The following is a 24,133-nucleotide window of genomic DNA, read 5'->3' on the forward strand; positions in this document are numbered from 1 at the left end:
AAAAGTGAAGAGAGACTGTGCAATCTCCAATGTGCTCTTCTCCAAATGAGCAATCTTAGGATTAAGACCACTTTGCCTATGTGCCTAGTATTGACCACAAATAACTGTTTCAAAATGGTCATCTATTAATTTTGCTTGGGAACTGATTTTTCTTATGGCCATTTTACAGTTATGTTGGTATTATCACATTTTTATTTCTACTTCTATTAAAAGTTTAACTTTACACTTGGCTTGGCAACACAAAGAAACAACTAGCTTGATTTCTTTATAATCTGGCTGCCTAAATCCACTAGTAAAAATCAGATCTTTCCCAAATATTTTGTGCATAAGGAGGATATATTATTCCTTAAAGACTATTTTCTATTAGTGCATTATTTTCTTTAGTGTGCAAAAAGACTCTTCAAAATATGTAGAGCACTTTTCTTAAGGTGTCAGGTTTTTTCCTCTTTTCCAATACAGCTTTTCCAGTCTTCCAAGTCCACCACGGGGAGCATCAGCCACAGAAATTAGGGCCTGGATTCCTTCCAGTCAGCACAACATTCCTGGACTGCTTCTCTTCAACTACAGCAAGTACAGGTTTCACTGGTCAGATTCACATTAAGATTATGCAGACAAAAACACTGGGAAAATTAACTTACCGATCTCCTTTCCAAACGTAACATACCTCAAAGGAACATATAAACTTTTTCATTTAATAACGTACATAAAAGCCTTCGTTAAAATGTCAGTAACAACTTTTATTTACAAAGTAATTGTCCTATCACATTACATTTGGGGTTACATGTATCACTGTTGTATGCTGGTAGCATGGCTATTTGAAAGATTATAATTTATGAGCTATTACTCAGTGGGATTTTTGCAATAAGGTACTTCATGAGACAAAATGGAAAAAGGAGAATTAAATTAAAATGCACAACTAATATGTATCTACTACAGAAATAATACTTCTCAGTTGCGAACTAATCACTAGTTCACAACTAGCATCCTCATAAATATTTTGGTTCTATCGGGATACAAAATGTGATTTTGCAAACTTTGAAAAGGCACATTTTGTGACACCACCTAAGCATTTCCCTGAGAACATAAAGAAGGTTATTAACATGATGAACCATTTCAGCCTTGAAAACAGTATTCGTGGAGGAGATACCTCAGAGGTAAGGACTTCCTCAGGACCGTAAGAAAAATCTATGGGTTCTTAAATGGAAGAAAAGAAACAACTATGAAAAGCAAGACCAGCTCAGAACTCCTCCTGAGGAAGAGATGAGATACGATAGGATTGTCCCTGTCCCAAAATATTGCTATCCTTCCATAAGCTGCTGGAATGTTTCTTCATTCCGTTCTCCCATTCTCTGTGAACAAGAATCAGTGGGTTATGAGGCATTCTCTAAAAATGCAGGTGCGGCAGTCATGGGAATGGCAGTCGGCCCAATGCAGGTGTCAGGAGTTTCAGATGTGGAGAAGAAAATCACAAGGCATTCATTGTTTCTGTGATGAAGTGTGATCTGCTTTCTTCTCAGCACCACATGACATCAGACTTAGAGAACTAATGAGAGAAGGGTGGGTGACTCTGGAATATGAAGAACCTCAGGAGGGAAGATGGAGGCCAATGGGAAGGCTCTCAGTTGGCAGAGGTGAGCAAAATTCCCAGGAGTGCACCTGGATCTCAAGGGCATTAGGAGGTGAAAATGAGTGGAAAAATTAAAAGGAGAAAGACCTTGTTCTTAGGAAAAGGGGTGGAAAGTTGCACTGTCCTTCCTCCGAACTGCTCACACTACCCTGTCTCACAGACCCAAAACTCAGGCAGGCACCTTCAGTATCACAGGTCAGGTACATTAGAGTTGAATCTGTTGAGGGAGGCTTGGCCTGGAAACTCAATCACCAATTCATGGTATTGTTTCTGTGGAAAAGTGTCTCAAAGTCTGCTTGTAAGCCACTTGTTTGAAACATGATAAAGAATCCCTTCATAAGATTGTTTACTTGTGGACAATTTTAGAAGTGCAATCTCAGTTTTAGACTACAGTCACTATGCTCTGAATCTCCAAATACATTGTACAACTTATTAAAAAAAAAAAAAAAAAAAAAAAGCCTCTTGGCCAGGCGCAGTGGCTCACGCCTGTAATCCCAGCACTTTGCGAGGCTGAGGTGGGCGGATCACAAGGTCAGGAGATCAAGACCAGCCTGGCTAACACGGTGAAACCACTTCTCTACTAAAAACACACACAAAAAATTAGCCAGGCATGTTGGTGGGCACCTGTGGTCCCAGCTACTTGGGAGGCTGAGGCAGGAGAATGGCATGAACCCAGAAGGCGGAGCTTGCAGTGAGCCGAGATGTGCCACTGCACTCCAGCCTGGGCGACAGAGCAAGATTCTGTCTCAAAAAAAAAAAAAAAAAAAAGAGCCTTCTGTAAGGAAAAAAATGCCCAACATTTGTGTCACCATGATCAAACTTTTGTATTATATATTCAGATACAGCAATATTTCCTACTGATATTTACTATTTAAATGATATGTAGGCACTACAGAATAAATAGCTCTCCTTTCAGACATAGAGCAAATCTAATAATCTATCACTTGAAATACTCTATATACAAGTACTTTATATCACTCTAAAGATACAGTCAAGAGGTAATGCTTTAAGGCTACATATGAAGGCTATCTTGGTTATTGAAAATGTGTATAAGCAACAAAAACACTTTTGCAAAATGTAGTAGAAACGAATCATTATTGCCATCTTAGAAAGAAAAGGTATTACACAGCAACTAGACATTCAAAATGGTATCCTAAAACTTATTGCTATTGTTCTATTAGGACAGATTATTGCTCAAAACTGCCCATTTTAAAACATCAAGAAATTCTCTCGTTTTTGTTATCTTTTCAGGCAAGGCAACATCACAATAAAAACTTTTAAAGTTAAACTTTTAAAGTTGAAAGTGAAATTTATTACAATACAATAAATGCAAGTGTCATTATTAAAAAATGCTGGTTAAAATTATAAAGTATCTAAATAATTTTTCTAATATAAATATTGGAAACAACAACTTTAACAATTCTATATGTACACAGGACATTGAAAACATAAAATCATGCACAAGTCCAAAAAATAACGTTGCACATTAACACTTTAGTTATTACTTTCTATTTTCTGGTCCCAGCATCATATCTGCTAATTACTCAGATCACAAGCCTCAAGGATTAAGTGTTTTGAATGTATTTCAGTTTCATACTTTAAAAATTCTTAAAGACTATTGGTTGTATTCTGATCAAATGGTTCTCCTTCCCATATTTCCCTTCCTCAACAGATCTTAGAAAAAGATGAGCTGGGAAAACTGTGATCACAGGATCCAACATGACATGTATACCCAATGATTCATTTAAGGGTGGCATAAAGTTATATAGAAAAGACCTACAGGATAGAAGACAATAAGTACATCAACATGTAGTGAAATTAAGCAGTTCATCCACTGCGTGCTTACATGGCTCCTGTATCACTTCAGGAAGAAGCCAGAGTCGCAGAGAAGTCAGGGCAAACCAGAACTGTTGAAGAGTAGGGGTGGGGGGCAGAGGGAAGGAGCTGGGGAGAAGCCCAGATCATAAAGGAAATGTAAAAGAGTCACATATCTATTCTTCCCGTCCTACTAATGCAGGGGCTGGCTCCAGCCCAGCCTCCCAGCCCACATCTCAGTGGAGCCCTTCCCCCAGCATTGCCTTTCAGATGAGAAGATACATCTGTTCCCCACTGAGAATTTTTTTGGGGGAGAGGGGCTTTTTTGTTGTTTTTTAACTTATTTTGATTATATATTTACAAATTATTGTATATATTTATAGGGTACAATATGGTGTTATGAGTTTTGAATATAAGGTGGAATGATTACACTAATTAACATACGACCTCAAATATTTAACTTTTTAATGAAAACATTAGAAATTTACTCTCTTAGCAATACTGAAATATACATTCAATTATTCCTATATTTAGCATGCTGTGCAAGTGATCTTAAAAAAAAAAAAAAATCACACTTATTCCTCCTGAGGCTTTGTACCCTTTGACTATCTCCCAATTCTGAGAACACTTTTCACAAATTTGAGGAACAGCCTAAATATTATAGGCTTGAACATCTGAACTTGAGGGCAGCTGAGACTTTTTTTTTGTTTTCAAACAAATGAGCAGGTAACACCCAGAGAGGTTAAGTGGTTTAGCCACTGGGAAGATAAGGAAGTTGGGTGTGATGTTTACTTCTCTATGACGATGCTTCTCAAACCTTCATGTGCATACAGCTCCTGTGGATCTCATCAAAATGCCCTGGGTCCAGAGTGGGGCTTCAGATTCTGCACTTATCTAATAAGGCCCTAGAAAATGTTGAGGCTCTTGGTCTGTGGGCCACACTTTGAATAGCATGGACTACAACACAAGGAGGGATCCACCCCTGCCTTCCTGGGCCATGAGAGACCTGCTTCAGTGTTATCTGCCTCTCCAAGCACATCCCCAAGCAAAAGGTTTACATGCACTGCGTAAGGTGGCAGCTGTCTACAAGACTGGGTTAACATATTGTCTGACAGCACCATGACTACATGAACAGCCAAAAGAGTAACATAATTTGAGTAACATAATCTAAATTTGACAGGTCTATTTGCTGAGAATAAAACTCATCTTTTACTTATGAAGTCCTCCTTAAAGTGAACGTGATATAAAGGTATTAAAAAAACCCAGCATATTAAATTTCATAGTAAAATGCTGCATGTGCACAAGTATACAGATAGTATGAGTTCTAAGAAATTCAATGCACTGTAATCAGAATAAAGTGCTACCACTGCTCCCAGCTAAAATCATCTCCTCTTCCAAATATAAGGAAAAACCCTTGAATTGTAAGGAAAATGACTGCATTGCCTGCCAACACAAGGCCACAGGCTCCCCATTTGATCTGAAAGACAAGAAAAGAAGGATTAAATCCTTACTTCCCTCATATCGTACTCTTTGCAATCTCTATTATTTTCTGCATTAGAAACATCCAATGAAATATTACACAAAGCTGCTAAAAGGCTTAATAATGTAACAGACAGGAGACAATGAACTGTTCAGTAATGAGTCTAATTACTTCTGTGATACTTGTTAATTAAGTCTGGTATCATCCTTAACATTTTCCCAATTAGACATATTTCTCTACTTGTTTTTAATTGACAATGATTGCCTTAAGTAAAACTCAAGTGGTAAGATTATAAATAGTGCAATTACAATATTGGGTACTGAAAGTTTTGCACACATCAACTTCTTTCATGGAAAATAAAAATTGGAGAGTTATGAATTTGTTTGTTTCTTTTCTAGGCAAGAAAAGACTTTAAATAATAGTCTTTATACAACTGAAAACTGCTTTCCAGCTTGGTAAATGGTTTGTAGATGGTTTTACAGAAGCACATTTGGGGGTGAGAGTACCCTCTAGTGGGCATTTTTTGTTTTACTTTAATCAATAGAAACGTCAATGAAAGTTTCTTCACAAAACATGACGACAGTATTGAAAGGAAAAAATATAAATATTTACTGCAGCGCTTAAGAAGCGCTGGTCTAAAGCACAAGAAGAATAAAGTCATGACAATCTTGTTGTATTAAAAAACTTTCAATCCTTCCCAATTATCTAGTGAAAGTTCAAGACCCTTGCTAGTCAGGTTTCACAGCCTTTCCAGCCTTAATCTCAACAACTTTCTTTTAGCTCTACCACACTGGACTCTTCTTTATTCCATACACTGCATTCTTACACGTGAATGTCATTCCATATAACAGCCATCCTACCTTAACACAAATGCTATTTATCCTTAGAGGCCCCTACCAAATGCCAGTTGGAATTTCTCTCTTCTTGGTGCCCCTATGGCATTCTGATCATGCTTCAACCATCTCACATAGTACACTTACAGTATACTTAGCCAGCAAGCTGGTTTCTGTGTTCCTTAGGAGCACAGACAGTACCTATTTCTTATTTCTGGTGTTTTACAGTAGCAGTTGTTCCAAAGATATTTATTGAATAAATAAACAAGACTTGCGCTCAAATGATATTTAATGCCTCAAATAAGATTTCATAAAATTAAAACGGAATGTAATTGGAGGGAATAAAATCAAATAGGAGGAGAGATAGTGAACATCAAATAATTGAATAAATTATACCTACAATGTGTACTTTGAAGACAAAAAGAAAGTTTTTGTCTTGGAAGTGAAGATGTCATCTTATTCACTGCATTTTCTGGAAGCTACATAGTTGTCCCTCAACATATACCTATTCTACTGCATTGAGAGTTGAGTCCATGATCCCATTTGCAGGAGAAGAATTTGAAATATCTTCATCTTGCAACTAGAAAAGTACTGCTAGCATAGTATCTGTGGATTACTGTAAGACTTAAGAGGCAGAAATTTAAGAACAATTCCAGAGAATAACTTAAAGTAGAAAAAGAAAGAAATCATACAGTCTGGCTAAAAGTTGTAAGAGAAATAAAGAAAGCACTCTGAAAGCATGATCGAGCTACTGATAGGCAGGTCTAAAGTAGAACAGAGAAACTAAAAATACATGGCCCTGAGTATAAAGCCTAAGTAATGAACATGAAATGGAGGTCCCAGACACAGGCTTCTGAAGTAAACTCAGCAACAGTTGAGCAAAACAATAGAAAATAAAACTTACCACAGCCACACGAGCAAGAATAACAGGAAATCCAAAGGCAGAAACAACAATTCCAGTAGTGAAGAAATATGCCAGTTCCCGACAGGCACTACTGGTTGCGTCTGAGTCATAGGTGACTCTTTTGGCAATGAAATGGGGTATGGGGGAGATGGCGTGGAAAATCAGGACGAATAAGGGCCAGTAAACGCTGTCAGTTGGACCCAGGCAAAATCCAAAAAGAAAAGTAACAGTTACATTTTAAATGAAAGACATACTACTATTTCAAAATCATTGCTATTTTAAGTGTTTAGGTCAAAAAATTAATTAATTGTGAATATAAGAACATAAGATGATTTCTACCAGATAAGTAGTGATAATTTTAAAATTACTATGTAGGTAGCTTATATTGTGTTAAGAAACCACTGTATAATATAATCTCTAGAAACTTTACTGTTTTCTGTACCACTGAGCCACAATTTCTTTAGAGACAGAATTTTAACTTGGTCATTTCTGCTTTCCCTGTAGAACATAGTAGAGTGTCTTGCAAAAGCTAATTTGGTAAAGATCTTTTGAGTGCATGCATGCTTGAAACCTTTTAAGGGCTTAGAATAAACCCCAAATTCGTTGTCTTTGCTTACAAAGCCTTACATGGTGTAGTATTATCTACTTCTTCCATTCATTTTGTACTCCTTTCCCTTCATTTGCTTAATCTGTAGCCACACCAGCCTTCTTTCTGTTCTTTGAACACTCTGAGCTCATAACTGTTATCCTAGGGCCTTTGCACTAGCTGTGCTGCCTGCTTGCAATGTTCTTCTCATTGGCTGACTCCTTCATACCATGTGATCTAAACTGACAGATTCCTTTCTAAAAGCGGAACTTTCCCTGGCCATCTATTCTAAAGTACCCCAGGTCACCCTTGAACATACCACCATCTTTTAACTTTCTGCACAACACTTATTCCCATCTGATAGATTAGTCTTGGTCAAACGCCATTTATCTCCAGGGCCTAGAATGATGTACTCCATTCATACTTGTTAAATGAATAAAATAACAAATAAATTTTAAGTACAGAAGGCATGAAAATAAATATGCTCACTAGTGAAAACCTTAGATGTACTCTAATCTTCATTACAATAGCTCACAATTGATAGTGTAATGCAAAAACAAAACAAAACTGTTTTCCTCCCAAATTTCAAGGTTTTGCAATTATTAAAAAAATTGCCATCTGGTTTCCAATGGTATTTTCTCTATAAATACTTCAAAAATAATATTTTTTTCTCCATCAAGACATTTGTTATGCTTCATTTCTTAAGAAAAAAAAAGTCTCTGCTCATTTTCATCTATACACCACAGTAATTCATATCGCCACAATACTGTGATCACACAGACACACCCAGACCGCACCTACAAGCAGGAGTGAGGATGAAGCCACGCTAATGAAAGCCTCCCATTCCAGCCACAGATCTGGGTAACCAAAAGGCAAGAAGGGAATGTGTCCTTCAAGAGGACTCAGGATGGAAACAGTGGATTTGGACTCCTGATTCTAAAGTAGAGGGATGTTAGTATGTTTCAAGAATCACCAAACAATATTGTGGGAAGGAGCCCTTAGACATTCTCTACTTCACAGCCCTTCTTTGAACAGTGAGAAAGGAGATACAGAGAAGGGAAGGGGTTTGGAATAGAAATAGCTGTCACCTGACATATCCACAGCCAAGAACTCTTAATTTTTCCTGGAATATAGTGACAATTTTGTGAAAAACAACCTGACTTTATGTTTCCATTCATAGTAAGCCACCAATATCCAACTAAGAGAAATGTTCATATACAAGAAACCTTGTTTATATATAAAATGTAAATATTAAGTATATACAATTCAGTAAACATGTAGGCCAGGGGTCGGCAAACTTTTTCTGTAAAGGGCCAAAGAGTAAATAATGAGGATCTGCAAACCATAAAGACTATCTCAACTACTCAACTCTGCCCAAGATAATTGGCAGAGCAACGCAAAAGCAGCCAAAGATAATTCATAAACAAATGAGCATGGCTGTATTTCAATAAAACCTTTATTACAAAAACAGGTAGCAGGTTATATGTGGCAGTTTGCTGACTTCCAATACAGATGATAATCCTGGTTCACTATCATTAAGATACAGCTTTGGGAGGCCAAGGCGGGAGGATGACTTCAGGCCAGGAGTTCAAGACCAGCCTGAGCAACACAGAGAGACTCCGTCTCTACAAAAACTTTTTTTAAAAATCAGCTGGGTGTTGTGGCATCTCTAAAAAACAAAAAATTAAAATAAAGATAGAAAACAAACTTCTTTGTAGTAGCAGTAATGAGTCATTTTCTTACCTTACAAAGACCCAGTGTATCACAGAGAATTAAAACTCCTAGATTTACAGTTGGTTGTGGAATAATGGAAAAACGTTTGGTCAAGAGCATAAGAACATGAGCTCCATTTCCATGTCTGCGATTTTAATTTTTTTTTTTTTTTTTTTTTTTTACTTTTTTATTTAAGAGACGGAGTCTCGCTCTGTCGCCCAGGCTGGACTGCAGTGGTGCGATTACAGCCCACTGCAGCCTCCAACCCCTAGGCTCAACCAATCTTCCCACCTCAGCCTCCCAACCCTGCTACAGGCACCATGCCTGGCTGATTTTATTTTAGTTTTTTGTAGAATGGGGTCTCACTTTGTTGCCCAGACTGGTCTCAAATTCCTGGCTTCAAACAATCCTCCTACCGCTGCCTCCCAAAGTGCTGGGATTATAGGCATGAGCAACCATGCCCGGCCTCTGTCACTTATTGCTGTGTAATCTGGGTAAGTCTTTAACTACTCTGGGCTTTGGTTTCCCAGCAAGAAATGAGGATAATAATACCTTATTACATTCCTAAATCTAGAATAAAGTAATTGCTGTGAAGGTTCTAAACAAATATAAGTGACTGCTTATATTTGGATCCCTCTTGGGTTTAAACAATTTCCATAATAGTTGGCCAGGACTGTGGTGATGGATTTAAATTCATCACTGTCATAACAACTCACTTCAGTTGGTCTCACTTAACCACATCATCATCTTCATCTTCTTTATTTTTTATTTTTTTATTTTTTGGAGACAGTCTTGCTCTGTCGTCAGGCTGGAGTGCAGTGGCATGATCTCAGCTCACTACAACCTCCGCCTCCTGGGTTCAAGTGATTCTCCTGCCTCAGCCTCCTAAGTAGCTGGGACCACAGGCGTGTGCTCCCACGCCCAGCTAATTTTTTGTATTTTTAGTAGAGACGGGGTTTCACCATGTTGCCTAGGATGGTCTTGATCTCTTGACCTCATGATCCACCCGCCTCAGCCTCCCAAAGTGCTGGGATTACAGGCGTGAGCCACGGTGCCCAGCCTAATCAGATCATCTTCTATCTGGTTGTTCAAGCCAATCACCTGAGAGACATCTAAGAACTCTCTCTCCTTGTTGAATCTTGACATCAATTAACAAAACCTGTTGGTTGGTTTGGTTTCCTAACTCTCTCTCCTTTTCTTTCCATTCCTACTACTCCAGCCCTCAATTTTGCTTGATTTATGACAGTAGTCCCTTACTATTCTCCCTGACTGCAGTCTCAGCTCTTTCCTGTCTGGTCTCACGTTATGGCTAGAATGACATTTTAACATAACCCCCTCCTCCAAACCCATTCTCAAGATATTTTCCCAGCTCCTATTGTCTGATGTATAAAATGGAACCTCCTCTACATGGCAGGCATGTAGAGCCCTAAGTGCTGACTTTTGCACTCTTGACTAACCCTTCTTTTGCCACTCCAACTACAATTTATGCTGTACCATAATGTACCATGTGCGGTTTCCTGAAAAGGCTATATATGCTTTCATGTCTCTGGGCCTTAGCATACAGCTTTCCTGGTGCCTAAAGCACTTTTTCCCTAGAGATCTGTATGACCTGCTTCCTGATTTTCTTGACAATTCTTCTCACTTTTTAGCTCCTCTGAGAGGCCCTCCCTGAGCACTGTCTTCCCAGCTTCTATGCTCTTCATCTTTTGTACCACTTCTACCTCTGGCAGTATGCACACTTTTGTTGTTTACTATCTGTCTCCCCAACTGAAACACAAACTCTGACAGAGCAGGACCTTTGTTTTCTTATGTCTTAATCCCTAGTTCCCATCACAGTAGCTGGCACATGGGAAGCATTCAACCAACAATGGTTGAATAAAAAAATGTGTAGAATGTTCCCTCTGCCTGGAATGTTCTCCCCTGACTCATCAGCCTGAGAAACTCTTATTTATCCACCAAGTCTTGGCTCAGATACAACCTCTGCCATGCAGCCTTCCCTGACTGTCCCACTGAAACTCAGAAGCACTTTATCTGAGCTCCAGCATACTTGGCCGGCATCTCCACTGCAGCTGCCATCTTACTGACCAGACTGTTTGCCTGTCTCTCATTCCCAACTAGAACTGTACCTCTTTGAGGAGAGGACTGTGTCTCTTCATTTGTGTGTCCCTAGCTAGCCCAGAGTAGGTGTTAAACAAATGCTTACGGAATGAATACATCAATTTTTTTTTTTTAACAGAGCCCTTTTTTTTCCTGCAAAAGTACACCTGACCCACAAAGGGAAGGTGTTCATAATCTGGGCTCCACTAACTCATTGGTTAGAACTTGGTGCTAAATTGACCAAACTCTCTAACACCCATACTAATAGTGACAAAGACACAGAAAGAGGAATGGTTCTTTTTGAAATGATAACTTACCCATAATCCTCTAAGGCACATCCCAGCATAAGAAAAGTCAGCCCAATAGCCCCACTGAAGGATAATGCCACAAGAGCTGTGAAAAATAAAGCCAAGAGTTAAAGTTCCCACAGTAGAGATTGTCAGGGGCTAGAGGGTTTGGGGAAACGGGGAGTGACTTCTAAATAGGTCCAGAGTTTCTTTGGGAGATGATAAAATTTTCTGGAATTAGATAGTAGTGATGACTGCACAACCTTCTGAATATACTAAAAACCATGAAATCTTACAGTTTAAAAATGTTAATTTTATGGTATGTGAGTCATTTATCAATAAAAATGTTTACAAAAAAAAGAAAGAAAAAAAGGTCCCAAATTCGAGCAAAAGTAGCAATTTACTCATTTCACTGAGGTTACATTTGATCCCTGTTACAGACTGCATTGTGTGTGTCCCTTTCAAATTCATATGTTGAAACCTTCCTGGCTCCACCCCTCTCACCGTGAGACGCCATTAGGAGGTGGGTCTTTGGGAGATAACTGGCTTCAGATGAGGTCATGAGTGTAGGGTCTCCAGGATGGGATGAGTGTCCTTATAAGAAGAGAGAAAGTAGAGCACATGCTCTTCTCTTTCTCTCCCTCTGTTCTCCAAGGTGAGAGCAGAAAGCAGGCCTGCAAACCAGGAAGAAGGCTCTCACCAGATACCAGATCTGACTGCACCAAAATTTTGGACTTCCCAGTCTTCAGAACTGTGGAAACTAAATGTTGGTTGTTTAAGCCACCCAGTCTACAATATATTTCTTATAGTAGCCCAAACTGATTAAGACAATGACCCATGTCTGCCACCTTAAAATCATAAGGTATACAAAGGTCTCAAGTAATTCCTATACCTAACCCCTATCCAATGTATGTATATTTGTCACCAGAGGGCAGTCAGTCGGTCCACACAACTCCAGTGAAGGAAAACTCACTACCACTCAAGACAGGTTTAATTTAATTCCAACAGTTTCTAAATGTTGAAAGCCCTCCTTCTTTAAATTATATCCAGAACTGCCTCCCTGTAATATATACCTTTGATCATTTTGCCTCCCCAAACCACGGTACTTCAAGTATTCGAAGATTGTTTTCATGTCTTTGTAGGAAACAATTCTCAACTAGTGTCCACTGAATAAAATATTTATTCCCTGTATCTACTGGACACTAGTCTCTGTGGGAGTAGGAACGTATTTGCCCTTGTTGTGCTGCTGAGTGAGAAACAGAGTATCAAGGTTGTTAAAAAATTTTGAGCTCTGAGTCACAAATATGAGTCAAATCTTAACTCTGCCACCATCTGGTCTTATGACCTTGGGTAGAAGCTAAACCTCTGAACCTGATTTCTCACCTGTAAAATGGAAATAATGGTGCCACCTTATTGAGCTTATGGGAATTAAATGAGATAATCTATGTAAAGTGCTTGGCAAAAGGAGGTAGTCAAATAAATACTGACTGACTCAAGTATCTACTCATTTTAGCAATGTTCTTTGATAAAAGTAGAAATCAAAAGCATAGGAGACTATCTTATCCAAATTTTCTTCTGAAAAAAGTCCATAATATTCATAATTAGAATTTAATTAATTAAGCTAATGAACATGTTTGATTGCTTCCTTTTACTTGAGAGAAGATTTAGAGAGACTCTTTAATAGGAAGGTGCCAAAGTGCTTTTTTAAAAACATCTGAAAGTATACAGATGTTAGGGGACAAAGAAAAACTGTCAATTTTAACATATCTTTTTACATTTCCACTCTTCAATGGAAAATGCCCATGTGTGGATGGAAAGCAAATACCACATATTATTTCATTACAGATGATCTTTTCCTGGCGGGCTTTGCTCCCCTCCTCTGTGCCTGACCATCTGCAGTAACCCCTCCTCCATGAGGCCTGTCAAAGCTAGGAACTGCAGACCTCTTCCTTCTGTTCTGATACCAGTTTCTCAAGGTTCACAACCATCTTTCTGTTTGATTCTTTTTGGTCTTTTTTTTTTTTTCCTCTTTTTTCAGGAATCACATCCTCTGCATCTCTTAAAGTTGGAGTTGACCAAAAATCCAACCCCATCTCTCTTTTCACTCCACACACTCCAGCTGAAAACTTACGTTCAACCCAAAGCTCCCAGTACCACAAGGGCCCAGCCACCACTGATGCTCCAGCCCAGAGTAGGTCCTATAGAACTAGGCCTGTACTTCCACCTCCAATCTGAACTCCTCTGCCTTGACAGTCAACAAGAACCTCAAATTCAACATGTGTAACGTGTAAAACTGAACCACTATCCCCACCCTTTAAAGGTCCTATCTTAGAGGGCTGACACCATAATTGCATTCCACCTTCCAACGAATCAGTAAGTCAAGGTGACTCAATCTCCCAGACTTCTTAAACTCTCTGCTACAGCCCTGGTGCAGGCCCTTATCCTCTCATTCCTGCCTCTGTGACTCTTCCAGTCCATCCTCTACACAGCAGACAGTGATCTTTCAACTATATATATCACTGCTGCCATCCCTTTGCAATTGCTTCCACAGCCTACAAGTTGTTCTGGCATGGAGGCTCCCCATGGCCTGACTCATTCCTAACTGCCTGTCCAGCTTCAACCCTCACCACTAAGTTCCAGTCTCACTAATGAAGCTTAAGTACCTGAAGAAAAGAAGGCGTGTTATTTCATGCGCCCTGCACCATGTCACGTGCTGTCCTCCCCCCTTGGGATATACTCCACCTTCACTCCATGCCTTGCCAAGTGAAGCCATATTGATCCCTTCAGATTCAGTTCAAGTATTGCCTCTTCTGTGAAAACAGTCCTCTCTGTGGAGCACGGGAAATTAATCTCACCTGGATCAGTTTCCTAGGGCTGCCGTTACAAAGTACCACAAACTGGATGGCTGAGAACAACAGAAATTTATCTTCTGACAGTTCTGGAGGCTGGACTTCTGAAACCAAGGTGTCAGCAGCGACACCACACTCCCTCTGAAGGCTGCAGGGAAGCACTCTTCCTTGCCTCTTCCTAATACTCAGTGGTTGCCAACATGGTTGCCAACAATCTTTGGTGCTCCTGGCTTTGTAGCTGCATCACTCCAATTTCTGTCTCCATTTTCACATGGTATTCTCCCTGTATGTCTCCATGTCTAAATTCCCCTCTTCTTATAAGGACACCAGTCATTGGATTAGGGTCCACCTTAAACCAGTATAATTTTAACTTGCTTATATCTGCAAAGACACTACTTCCAAATAAGATCACATTCACAGGTACTAGGGAATTAGAGCCTGAATATATCTTTTTGGAGGACAAAAATTCAACCTACCATCTCTGTTCTCCCACCGCATCTGAGCACACCATAAACACTCACATAGTAATATAATTATTTCCAGCTCTGTCATCCCCCAATAACTTCTCATTTATCTTTGTACCCTAAGTCTCTGGCATACAGTAGTTCCTCAATAAAAGTTGAAGAATCTGTAAAATGCTTCCTTCCCTTAGTCCTTTTCCATTTCGGACTTCCTTTTTTTCCACCACATTACAATTTTCTAACACATTCACACATGTAACATGATCATGATTTGGCAGTTTCTGATCATGTGTTGTACTGAGACACTACTTTTCATGTTTTCGGCATTGGCTTCAAAAGGATGTATAACACACAGTCGACACTCTCCAAGTAAACCATGTTTACTAAACTGATATTGAGTGTAAAAGTCAGTCAGAAATAATGATAAAATATGTCTACCGCTAACATCTCACACACTCGGATAAATTCATAGTGAACAGAGGCGTACTTGTGTATACACATGTTTATAGCAGATATTAACTGGGGATATCTTTGGGTGCAAATTTCAAGAATGATACAAGCGCCAACATAAAAACAAGTCATGCTACTCTATTCGACAGATTAGAAATGGAATGGTTTCCTACCAAAATACAGGAAGCCTTGCAAAAAACCTTTTCCGTCTCACATTGCTCTAACGCCATACAGATAAGGTACACGGTGTTTTTATCAACTGCCCCAGGCAAAAAACACATACTACACAAACACTACTTTCTTCTCTATGCATAGACGAACAGAGAAAACATCGAAGAAAGCAGTATTAAAATTACACGTAATCTACTCTCCACGACTGCGAGAAACACCGTCTTTCTGGATGCTTTCCATTGACACCCGCCCGCAGTCAACTCTGCCCAGTTGGAAAAATCATTAGGAAAAAGAGGATTAAGTTTCCCAATGCTAAGAACGCTGGAGACAAAGCGTCCTTTGTAGCAAATAGGAAACTGCGGAGGGGCAGAAAACCGGAGGAAAGGCGTTAGGGTGGACACGTCAAGAAGTGGAAACCCGGTTTAAAAACTCGAGAGGGGTGGAGGGCGCCGCTCTCGCCGAGGGCTCCGCCTGGGGAGGGGTCTGGTGCCGCCACTGGAGAGCAGGAGGCCAGCGGCCTCGTAAAAAGGGCCGAGGCTCCCCCGAAACGCCGCTCCACCCGCACCCCAAGGGACGAAGGGAGCGGGCGATCGCCTCCCCACCCGGAGAGGCGGGAAGGGTGGTGAGGCCGTTCCCCAGAGGCGCGCGGAAGGCGCAGCCCCAGGCTTGACTGGAACGGAGGTGGCAACCCCACCACACGACGAGCGGGCCGGGGACCGCGATGTACCTTTAACGCCCGCCATGTCTCCCGAGCTGGGGCCGCGGCTGCTTCCGGCTTCCTGCCACGGCCCAGGCAGCCTGCCCAAGCCAGACCGGGAGTCGCCCCGCGGATCCCGAGCCCGCCCCGGCCACGCAGAGCCCCGCCCCCGCCGGTGCAGAACCCCGACCGTAGCTCGCAAACGCCGCGCCTGCTGGTCCAGACCCCTCCCCGACCACTCAGAGCCCCGCCCCCGCCGGTGCAGAACCCCGCCCCCAGCTCGCAGAGGCCGCGCCTGCTAGTTCAGACCCCGCCTCGCTACTCAGAGCCCCTCCCCTGACGGTACAGAGCTCCTCCCCTAGCTCGCAGAGGCAGCGCCTGCTGCTCCAGACCCCGCTACCGCTACTCAGAGCCCCGCCCCTGATAGTGCAGAGCTTCTCCCCTAGCTCGCGGAGGCCGCCCCTGCTGGTCCCGCCCTATCCCTCACTGGCCCAGAATTCCGCCCCCAACTCTCAGAGGCCTCCCCTTGTTGGTCCCGACCCCGCCCCCGCCACTCAGAACTCCGTTCCTGCCAGTCTAGAACTCTGCCCCCAGCTCGCAGAGTCCAGCTCCAGCCCTAAGACCCCACCTGGCCCCACAAAGCTTCCCCAGAGTAACCCCAACCCAGTGCCCTGGACCCTACTCCTAGATCCTGAGCCCTCTGGCTAATCCTCAAGCCCGTTCCTTTCGTGGGCTGGGACCTTGGCTCCGCCCGGACCTCGGGCCCAGAGTCTCTCCAGGGCCGCTCAGAACGCAGTGCACGCAGCGGGGGATCCTCCCTGAGCCTTCCTGAGAACGGAGATGTAGACAAGTGGAGAGAGGGAGGAGAGAGGAGAGGAAAAGTTGCAGTCGATGGGAGAGGGACACCGACTCACTAACCAGTGTTATGTTCCCTGAGCTCCCAAGTGCGTGCTTGTGTGCGAGTGTGTGCCTGTTTGCCTTCACATGACTGTGGAAGGGGAGGGGCGGGGTACCAGAGGACAGGCCCCTTAGGAAACACACCTCGTTAAGAACTTGATATTTGCATAGGTTTGCTTTGCTTCATAGCAACGCTTTACTGAAACCAGCGGGGTTTTTCTTTACTCCCTGGTTTATTTGTAGAGACGAAGACCATATAAGCTTTTGTGTCCGAAGCTTTCATGAACCTTAAAAAAAAAAAAAAAAAAAAAAAAGGCTATTATTTTTGTGCCTTGGGGCCTCAAAGTTTGCAGTTTTTAGATCTCTGAGAGTCATTGTGTACTTATCTCACAGGAGTGGAGAGTTCTGTTTTGGCAAGAGCAATCTAGAAGATCATTGAAACAGTCTGGTCTAAATGCTTCATCTTACATTTAAGGAAAGAGGTGCAGAAAGGGTAGGACTTGCCTGTCACACAGCTCTTTGGAGGAGGTTGGATTCTGGGCCACTTCCCCTCATTCCAGCTGAGATCCACTCTACCTGATGGTTAGGTCCCTCTTCTCTTGCTTTTTCTATTTTCAAAAGGACTGAAAGACAAAGGAATCTGTAGAAACTTAGCTTCCCCTGGCTACCTGAGAAGTATAAATTCTCACCACGATCACGTTTCAGGATCCTTGCTCAGTTTACTTTTTCAAAATTGCACATTGAGCATGTTATTGTTTCAATAAATGTCTATTTGTTGATTCAGTGGAGTATTTTTCTAGCTGTCAGTTTATTTTTCTAGCTCCTCTCATTTCTCCTCATAGACGGATGGCACTTTCACTGAAAACAGCATTGTAATACCTGACTCACTGCAGATGCTTGGAGATCCCGTACTACATGGCACTTTTTACTTTGGAGCCTTCAATCTACTCAAGAGCATGGGCAGTGTATGCCACTTTGGTTTAAGGATTATTTTGAGCTGAAGGCAATTAGGAAGAAGCAAATAGGTACAAGGTACTAGAAAAGCACTCTGCCCTCCCTCCATTTGCCAAAAAGCAGGATATAAGTTTACAAAAGTGTACCTCCTGCCTGCTCTACCAGGAAGGACAAAGATTAATCACCAGAGACAATTGTAGACCCCTGCCAGCCTGGAGACAACACAAGAAAAATCTACATGATTAACTTTAGTATTTAGCCTTTATCTGCAACTAGTCTCCCATATATTTGTCTTCCCACAATTTGCTGCCCCTAGAGACTCAAGGTCCTTTATCTTGTCATTTCTTTAAAAATTTATTGTTCCTTGGCTAGGATGCTATATAAGCCCAAGTTCTAACCAAACCTTTGAGTTGCTCATCTCTGAGTATTCCCATTTTACCTACATGAACAATGCACCTGTTGATAAACTTGCTTTACTTTTGTTCATTCGTCTGTCTTTGGCCGGTCTAATGCACAAAGACCCAGCTGAAGAACCTAAGATAGGTAGAGGAAAAGATTCTCCCTCCTCTACAAGAGCTTGGTTCCCTATCATATTATTTCTAATACCTGTTAGAGCACTCAAGGGAACCTGTGTATCAGACAAGCCCTGGAAGTCTGTGGTTTTTAGCTCTCTTCGTGTAGTGCTAAGCTACTCTCATGGGGAAGATATTCTATGGGGTTAAATTTCCCTCATTCCCCCTTCCATTTCCAATCACCCACTCTGTCTCCAGAGAGCCTCAATAGGGTTTGCGGGAGCCTTCCATGTCAGCCTGACTCCAGTCCCACAGAAGATAAGTGATTTTAGGGAAAACTGACAACACGTCAGAGGCAGGGTTTGGTTTGAGCACCCTAGGCTCAGGAGTAAGATCCTGGAAGGTGGTATGAAAGAAAAAGTTGAGATGCTTGCCCCAGGGTAATGTCTGGAATTTTAAAATTGCTGGGACAGTGTTTGTCTTGAACAAGTTTTCTGCCCATGCCAGCTGTCCTTTCCAGGTTACCAAACACCTTAAAGAGAAAGTTAGCTATTTTGCCATAGGCTTTCACCATCTGAAAAAAAATCTGCTTTTCTTTTGCCTGATGTTGCACTGAAAAAACTGTTCTTCCACTTACTCCTTCCACATTTTCTCAAGAATAAAAGAGTCACCAAAAACAGAAAGTAAAACCCTAAAAACCAAATCCTTATCCCCAACTTGCCATTGATATGTTACTTGGATGTATAAGATCTGTAACCTCTGTCATGTTGCCTAGGACTACAGTGGACTTACTGGGATGAATTTTAATATTCTCTCCTTGCATTCAATAATCTCACATGATGACCTAGGTTTTATTGTCTCCATCTTACAGATAGGAAAACAAGCTCCCAGTAACCAGTGAATAGGGAAGCTGAGATCAAGTCCCAAACTGTTCAACTCTAAAGTCAGATGGTCAGCACTTGTACTGTTCCCCACAGTAGATCTTATGCACCAAGAAGCAAGAATTCTTGTAGTAATTAGAAGTAACAGTAACCTCCTATGCTTCACAGGGCATCAAATCCATTCACTGACTTAATTTTCTCCAACATATCTATTAGCATCTTGCATACAGTATACACAAAATGTTGGCTGAATTAACAAATATTAATAAGTTTACCATACACAGTATCATCTCTCCCTATCCTCAGGAAAAAAAAAAAATTGTAGCCTCAAGCTTCAGCTCTGCATAAATTTCTCCATGCTTTAGCTTCCTAAGGTAAGATTTACAAAACCCTGTCTCTCAGCATCTTTGGGGGAATTAAATGAGAAAAAAAAATATATAAAACATATATATATACATATATATATATATATATATATATATATATATATATATATATATAAAATAACACCTAGGGCAGTGCACACAAGATAAATGCCAGGATGTTATATCTACACTGGGGCAGGCTTGCAAGTCAGTGCATAAGTTAAATGCAAGAATGATGCAACACTAATTGAAATCCGTAAATGTTGGTTTTCCTTCCTAATGCTCAATCACTACTTTTTTTTACATAGCTGTTCCCTTTACAGAAACTACAATGCAAACCTTTTTGCCATTTTATGTAGACAGATCTCTGTAAACCCAAGGAGATAAGGAATAAGGACCAGGGTAAAAGTAACTTCGGGCTGCCTTTTCCTACTTGTTTCTATCCACTCCCTGGAATATGAAGTTTCCATGTAATTCCAGCTCCAATACCCACCTACAGTGATATACTTTGTCTTATTTACTATCAGTAACAATAACAATAATTACTATTTAGTGAGTACCCACTTGTTCAGAGTTTATATACACAGTTCTTAATTCCTCCATTGCAGGGTTGTTAGAATTCTGTTTTACAGGTGATAAAATTAAGACTCAGAGAGTTCAAGAAACATGTCCAATGTAAGAGTCTGTAAGATTCAGCACAGTGGCTCATGCCTGTAATCTCAGCAATGTGGGAGGCTGAGGCTGGAGGATCACTTGAGGCCAGGAGTTCAAGACCATCCTGGGTGATACAGCAAGACCCCATCTGAAAAACAAACCAAAAAAAAACAGGCATGGTGGCTCTCACCTGCAGTCCTAGCTACTCAAGAGGGCTGAGGCGAGAGGATCACTTGAGCTCAGGAGTTAGAGGCTGCAGAGAGCTACGACAGACCCACTGCATTTCAGCCTAGGTGACACAGCAAGACTCTCTTGTGTAAAAAAAAAGAGAAAAAAAGAAAAAAAAAAAGTCTATAAGTGGAAAAACTGGGATTTAAACCCAGTCTTTAAATCTCAAACCAACATGTATCACTATTCCCAAAAACCATGATTTATCTTTAGAATAATCAAAATCTGCTACTTGAGCTAGCTTCCCTGATAGGTGTTTCCAGCAGAGAGACTGACTTGTTGCTGCAATAGCTATTTCTGGAATTCAACTTTTTTCTTTTGTTGTCGTTGTTTTAGTGAGGCGGAGGTTACTGCATTTACTGCATTCCTGCAGTAACTGCATTACCAGGCTGATGTGTGGAATGGGTGGGAGAAACTCCTATTCCATCTCCCTGCTCCAAAAAATCCATTTAAAATATTGTTCATGGATAGAAGACATATCAGATGTTAAACTGATAAAATTAGATGCTACATTTATTTTAGCCAAAAGGCCAAAAAGCAATGGGAATTCAACTTTTGTGCTCATTCCCTACACAGATTGTGTTTCATTCACAGCATTAGGATTCAACTTGAACATTCTTCCTCATGTAGACAGCACAGTGATGGGTCAAATGCTTTTGAATGACAGCATTTGTTTCCAAAGAACTAAAATATCTGAGACTTTGTTTCTATGATAAAGTCCCAGACTTCCAGGTTCAATCCTTTTGCCTCAACATACAGATTAATTTTTTTGAAAATCCTTTAATTTTGTGGCTAGGAGACCAGGATTTCTATGCTATTTCTTTTTGAAACATATATCATGTAGCATAATCAAAATCATGTGTGCATGCATGCGTGTGTGTGTGTGTGTGTGTGTGTGTGTGTGCGTGCTGGGGCAGGAGGGATTAAGTATAAATCCAGAAATCCTGTCAGATGACATTTTGGTGCATGCTTTTCGTATTCTCTCCTCATAACTTTCCTTAAAAGTAAATCATGTCAGAAGGTGGCATTCAAGCTCATCACTGTATTCCTACAAGTACCCAAATAACTTGGATTTCCAAATATTTTTGAACCTTTTAATATACATTACAAATATTTTAGACCAATCACATTTTGTTGTAACATATTTACAAAACAAAAAATATATTACAATAAATATGATGAAACAGTGAATCTGATCAACAACAAGCTTTGTCACAACCAGCTATTTAAAAGGAATGCAAAAACCTGTTGGTCTGCATATATTAAGAGTTTTGAGATAAATAGGGTTCCAGAATTATAATGTATCCGGAAAAGAGATGTGAGGAGAAATCCCCAAATTTAAGTTAAGTAAGATTCTTTCTCATTGCTAATTACATAATGTTTAATGATGTTTTAAACTGTGAACATTGATGAATTATCCAAACATGATACAAAGCTAATGTAGTTCTATCATTTCAAAATATGTGACATCCACAGAATATCCTTTTAATTGTTATTGTATACTGTAGTTCACACAATATCTACAAATGTGAATGAGGAAAAAAAAACAGGTCACAGCAACATGTCTCACATTCCGATTTTAAATAGGACAAGCACATACTGGATCAAACATTATTTTATAATACGTTAATAAATAACATCTAGTTTGTTATGGTTACCTTGAACAGTTTATGACTGTATATTTAAAAAGAGAACATTTTCTTTGAGTTTCACATTGTCAGTAAAAGGTAAAATAAATAATGAACTTTAACAAACAAACAAACAAACAAAAAAAAGAGAAAGAGAAAGAGATCTATGCAGAACCTAAAGTATTTTTGACATGCCGCTTTTCCGGTATAGCTTGCCACGAGAAAATTAAAACAAAAACAAAAAATGATTGTCTTTTCAAAACAACTTTTAAAAGCTTTTCACAACATTGAGCATGAACCTTTGAAGATTAGCATGAAAATCTTTTTGCCCATCTGCTTTGCGCATATATATATGTATGTATAATGCACACTGTATATGTGCACACAAAAGAGATCTACTAAAGTCACAGAACAGCAAACTGCTTACCCCTTAAAATGAGAACCAGCCAACACACTGATCTAATCCAGCCAGTCTAAGATCTGGAAAGCTTTCATTCTTGCTTTGCTTTCACAAATGTCCCTGTATGAATGTTGTTCCTGTGGACCCCCAACTACTTTTAAAACAATAAAGTCCACTGTAATAATCCAATGGGTCTAGATTTGCCTTGTGGGGAGGTGGGACCTGGTTCCTCAGAGCAGATACTGACAAGCCATCTGACTGGGTCTGCAGGTGAGTGCAGCTCTCTCACTGTGATCGTGCCATTCTCATAACTCCTATTCAGTGTTGCCTTCTATTCTCTTACCACAACCGCTCACAAACCTAGAGAACACTGAGTCCATACTAGATATTGGCCCTGATAAATTGTGAACAGGCCAAACTACTTTACCACCTGTTTCCAGCTAAGAATGTTTTCTTGGCTAAACAAAAGAAGAGCATTAAGCCTTACAGCAAAACTAGATGTTTCATTTAAACCAGGTTTAGAGTTGTTATAGTAGTAAGACATTTTATTTAATTAATCACAGTTTTCTAAAGGGAAAGAGGGTAACAGCCCACCTTCCTAACCAGGAATAAAGATGTCGGCATCTTCAGAGTCCCTCTTTTCTTTAGCCAGCATTTTCATTCATTTTTAGCTTAGTCAGAAAGTTGGTGGTAATCACTGGACTGTAGTTTAATCACTGGACTATTTTCACTCCCCACAATTCAAGTTCCTTTATATTTGTTAGTCCTCTTGACCAAAAGACATTTACAGTATTATGCTAAAGCCCTTAGTAAATTTTTACTTAAAAAAAAAATACTTGGTCTTGTTCTTTGAGTCTGCATAAAGCCACTGCTCAAATTATATCTTTCCAAGAAAAATCTAGGAACCATTAAACCATCATATAACTCTATTATCATAACTGTTGCTCATTAATCCTATTCTCAGACAATGTGATGGGTGTTATGCCTTCATGGGTGGTGGCCTCTGTTTTCCATTTCCCCAGGTAGAATGCTGAGTGGGCTCCCCACACGGCAGGGAGGAATGCAGTGGTTCTGCAAGGTCATCTGACTAGAAGTTCCTCTCATGCTTTGGATCTTTTATGGTGGGAACTTTGAGAAACCAAACATCCATATCCCTTATCCATGAGAAATTAATTCATGAGTAACTTAACGGTTTAGTACTGAAAACACGTTACTGGAGTTTTTGGTTCATCTGCGAAAACCTCAGAATTGTGACACACACTAAGCATTAGCACAGGTCTGCAGCAGGGATGGAAAAGCTCCTGAATTAATATAAGGGCTTTTGGCCTTGGTTTTCAAATTCAGACCAGGCATCATTGAGCTCCATGAAAATCATCTTTGCGTATTGCTCATAGGGTTGCCCAGTAGCCTGCAGAGAAAACAAAAACACATATTAGATACCACAGACCAAAATGTTACTGATATTGAATTTTTCACTGCCAATATATGGACTCTAAGTAATTGAAATGTTTTTCTATTTGGCCATTTCTACTTTTCAGCCTAATCTACTATATCTGACCCAAATTACTATAACTTCCCCATAATGCCCTCCCCCTAGAAATGCACAGGGGTAGTAGTAATCCGTCAAGAAGCAGACAACAGAGA

The 24,133-nt window shown here is 40.4% G+C and overlaps 2 protein-coding genes and 1 non-coding gene across 11 annotated transcripts in view; all 3 read right to left on the reverse strand.

Annotated features, from left to right (window-relative positions):
- Positions 1-716: 716 nt before the first annotated feature.
- LEPROT (leptin receptor overlapping transcript) lies at positions 717-16,040 on the reverse strand. Of its 2 annotated transcripts, XM_015141789.3 has the most exons (4): positions 16,001-16,040; positions 11,373-11,448; positions 6,660-6,846; positions 717-4,919 (listed from the first exon to the last, which is right to left on the reverse strand). In XM_015141789.3, the coding sequence occupies exons 1-4, from the start codon at positions 16,014-16,016 to the stop codon at positions 4,803-4,805; spliced, it is 396 nt and encodes a 131-aa protein (XP_014997275.1). In that variant the 5' UTR covers positions 16,017-16,040; the 3' UTR covers positions 717-4,802. The 2 variants fall into 2 exon arrangements, with proteins under 2 accessions (XP_014997275.1, XP_077810705.1); XM_077954579.1 differs by lacking the exons at positions 717-4,919; positions 6,660-6,846 and adding an exon at positions 6,853-8,914.
- A 4,772-nt stretch (positions 16,041-20,812) lies between these two features.
- LOC114674710 (U2 spliceosomal RNA) lies at positions 20,813-21,003 on the reverse strand. The gene has a single exon (XR_003725832.1). It is a non-coding gene; the product is annotated as a U2 spliceosomal RNA (small nuclear RNA).
- A 540-nt stretch (positions 21,004-21,543) lies between these two features.
- Positions 21,544-24,133, reverse strand: part of DNAJC6 (DnaJ heat shock protein family (Hsp40) member C6) — a 157,946-nt gene continuing 155,356 nt past the window's right edge. For all 8 annotated transcript variants that reach the window (XM_077954600.1, XM_015141751.3, XM_077954626.1 and 5 more), the window contains one exon: positions 21,544-23,897. In XM_077954600.1, coding sequence (XP_077810726.1) covers positions 23,796-23,897 — 102 coding nt within the window. In that variant the 3' untranslated portion in view covers positions 21,544-23,795. The remainder of the gene's footprint in view (positions 23,898-24,133) is intronic.

Source organism: Macaca mulatta, chromosome 1 (assembly GCF_049350105.2).
Source record: "Macaca mulatta isolate MMU2019108-1 chromosome 1, T2T-MMU8v2.0, whole genome shotgun sequence".
Classification (NCBI taxonomy): Eukaryota; Metazoa; Chordata; class Mammalia; order Primates; family Cercopithecidae; genus Macaca; species Macaca mulatta.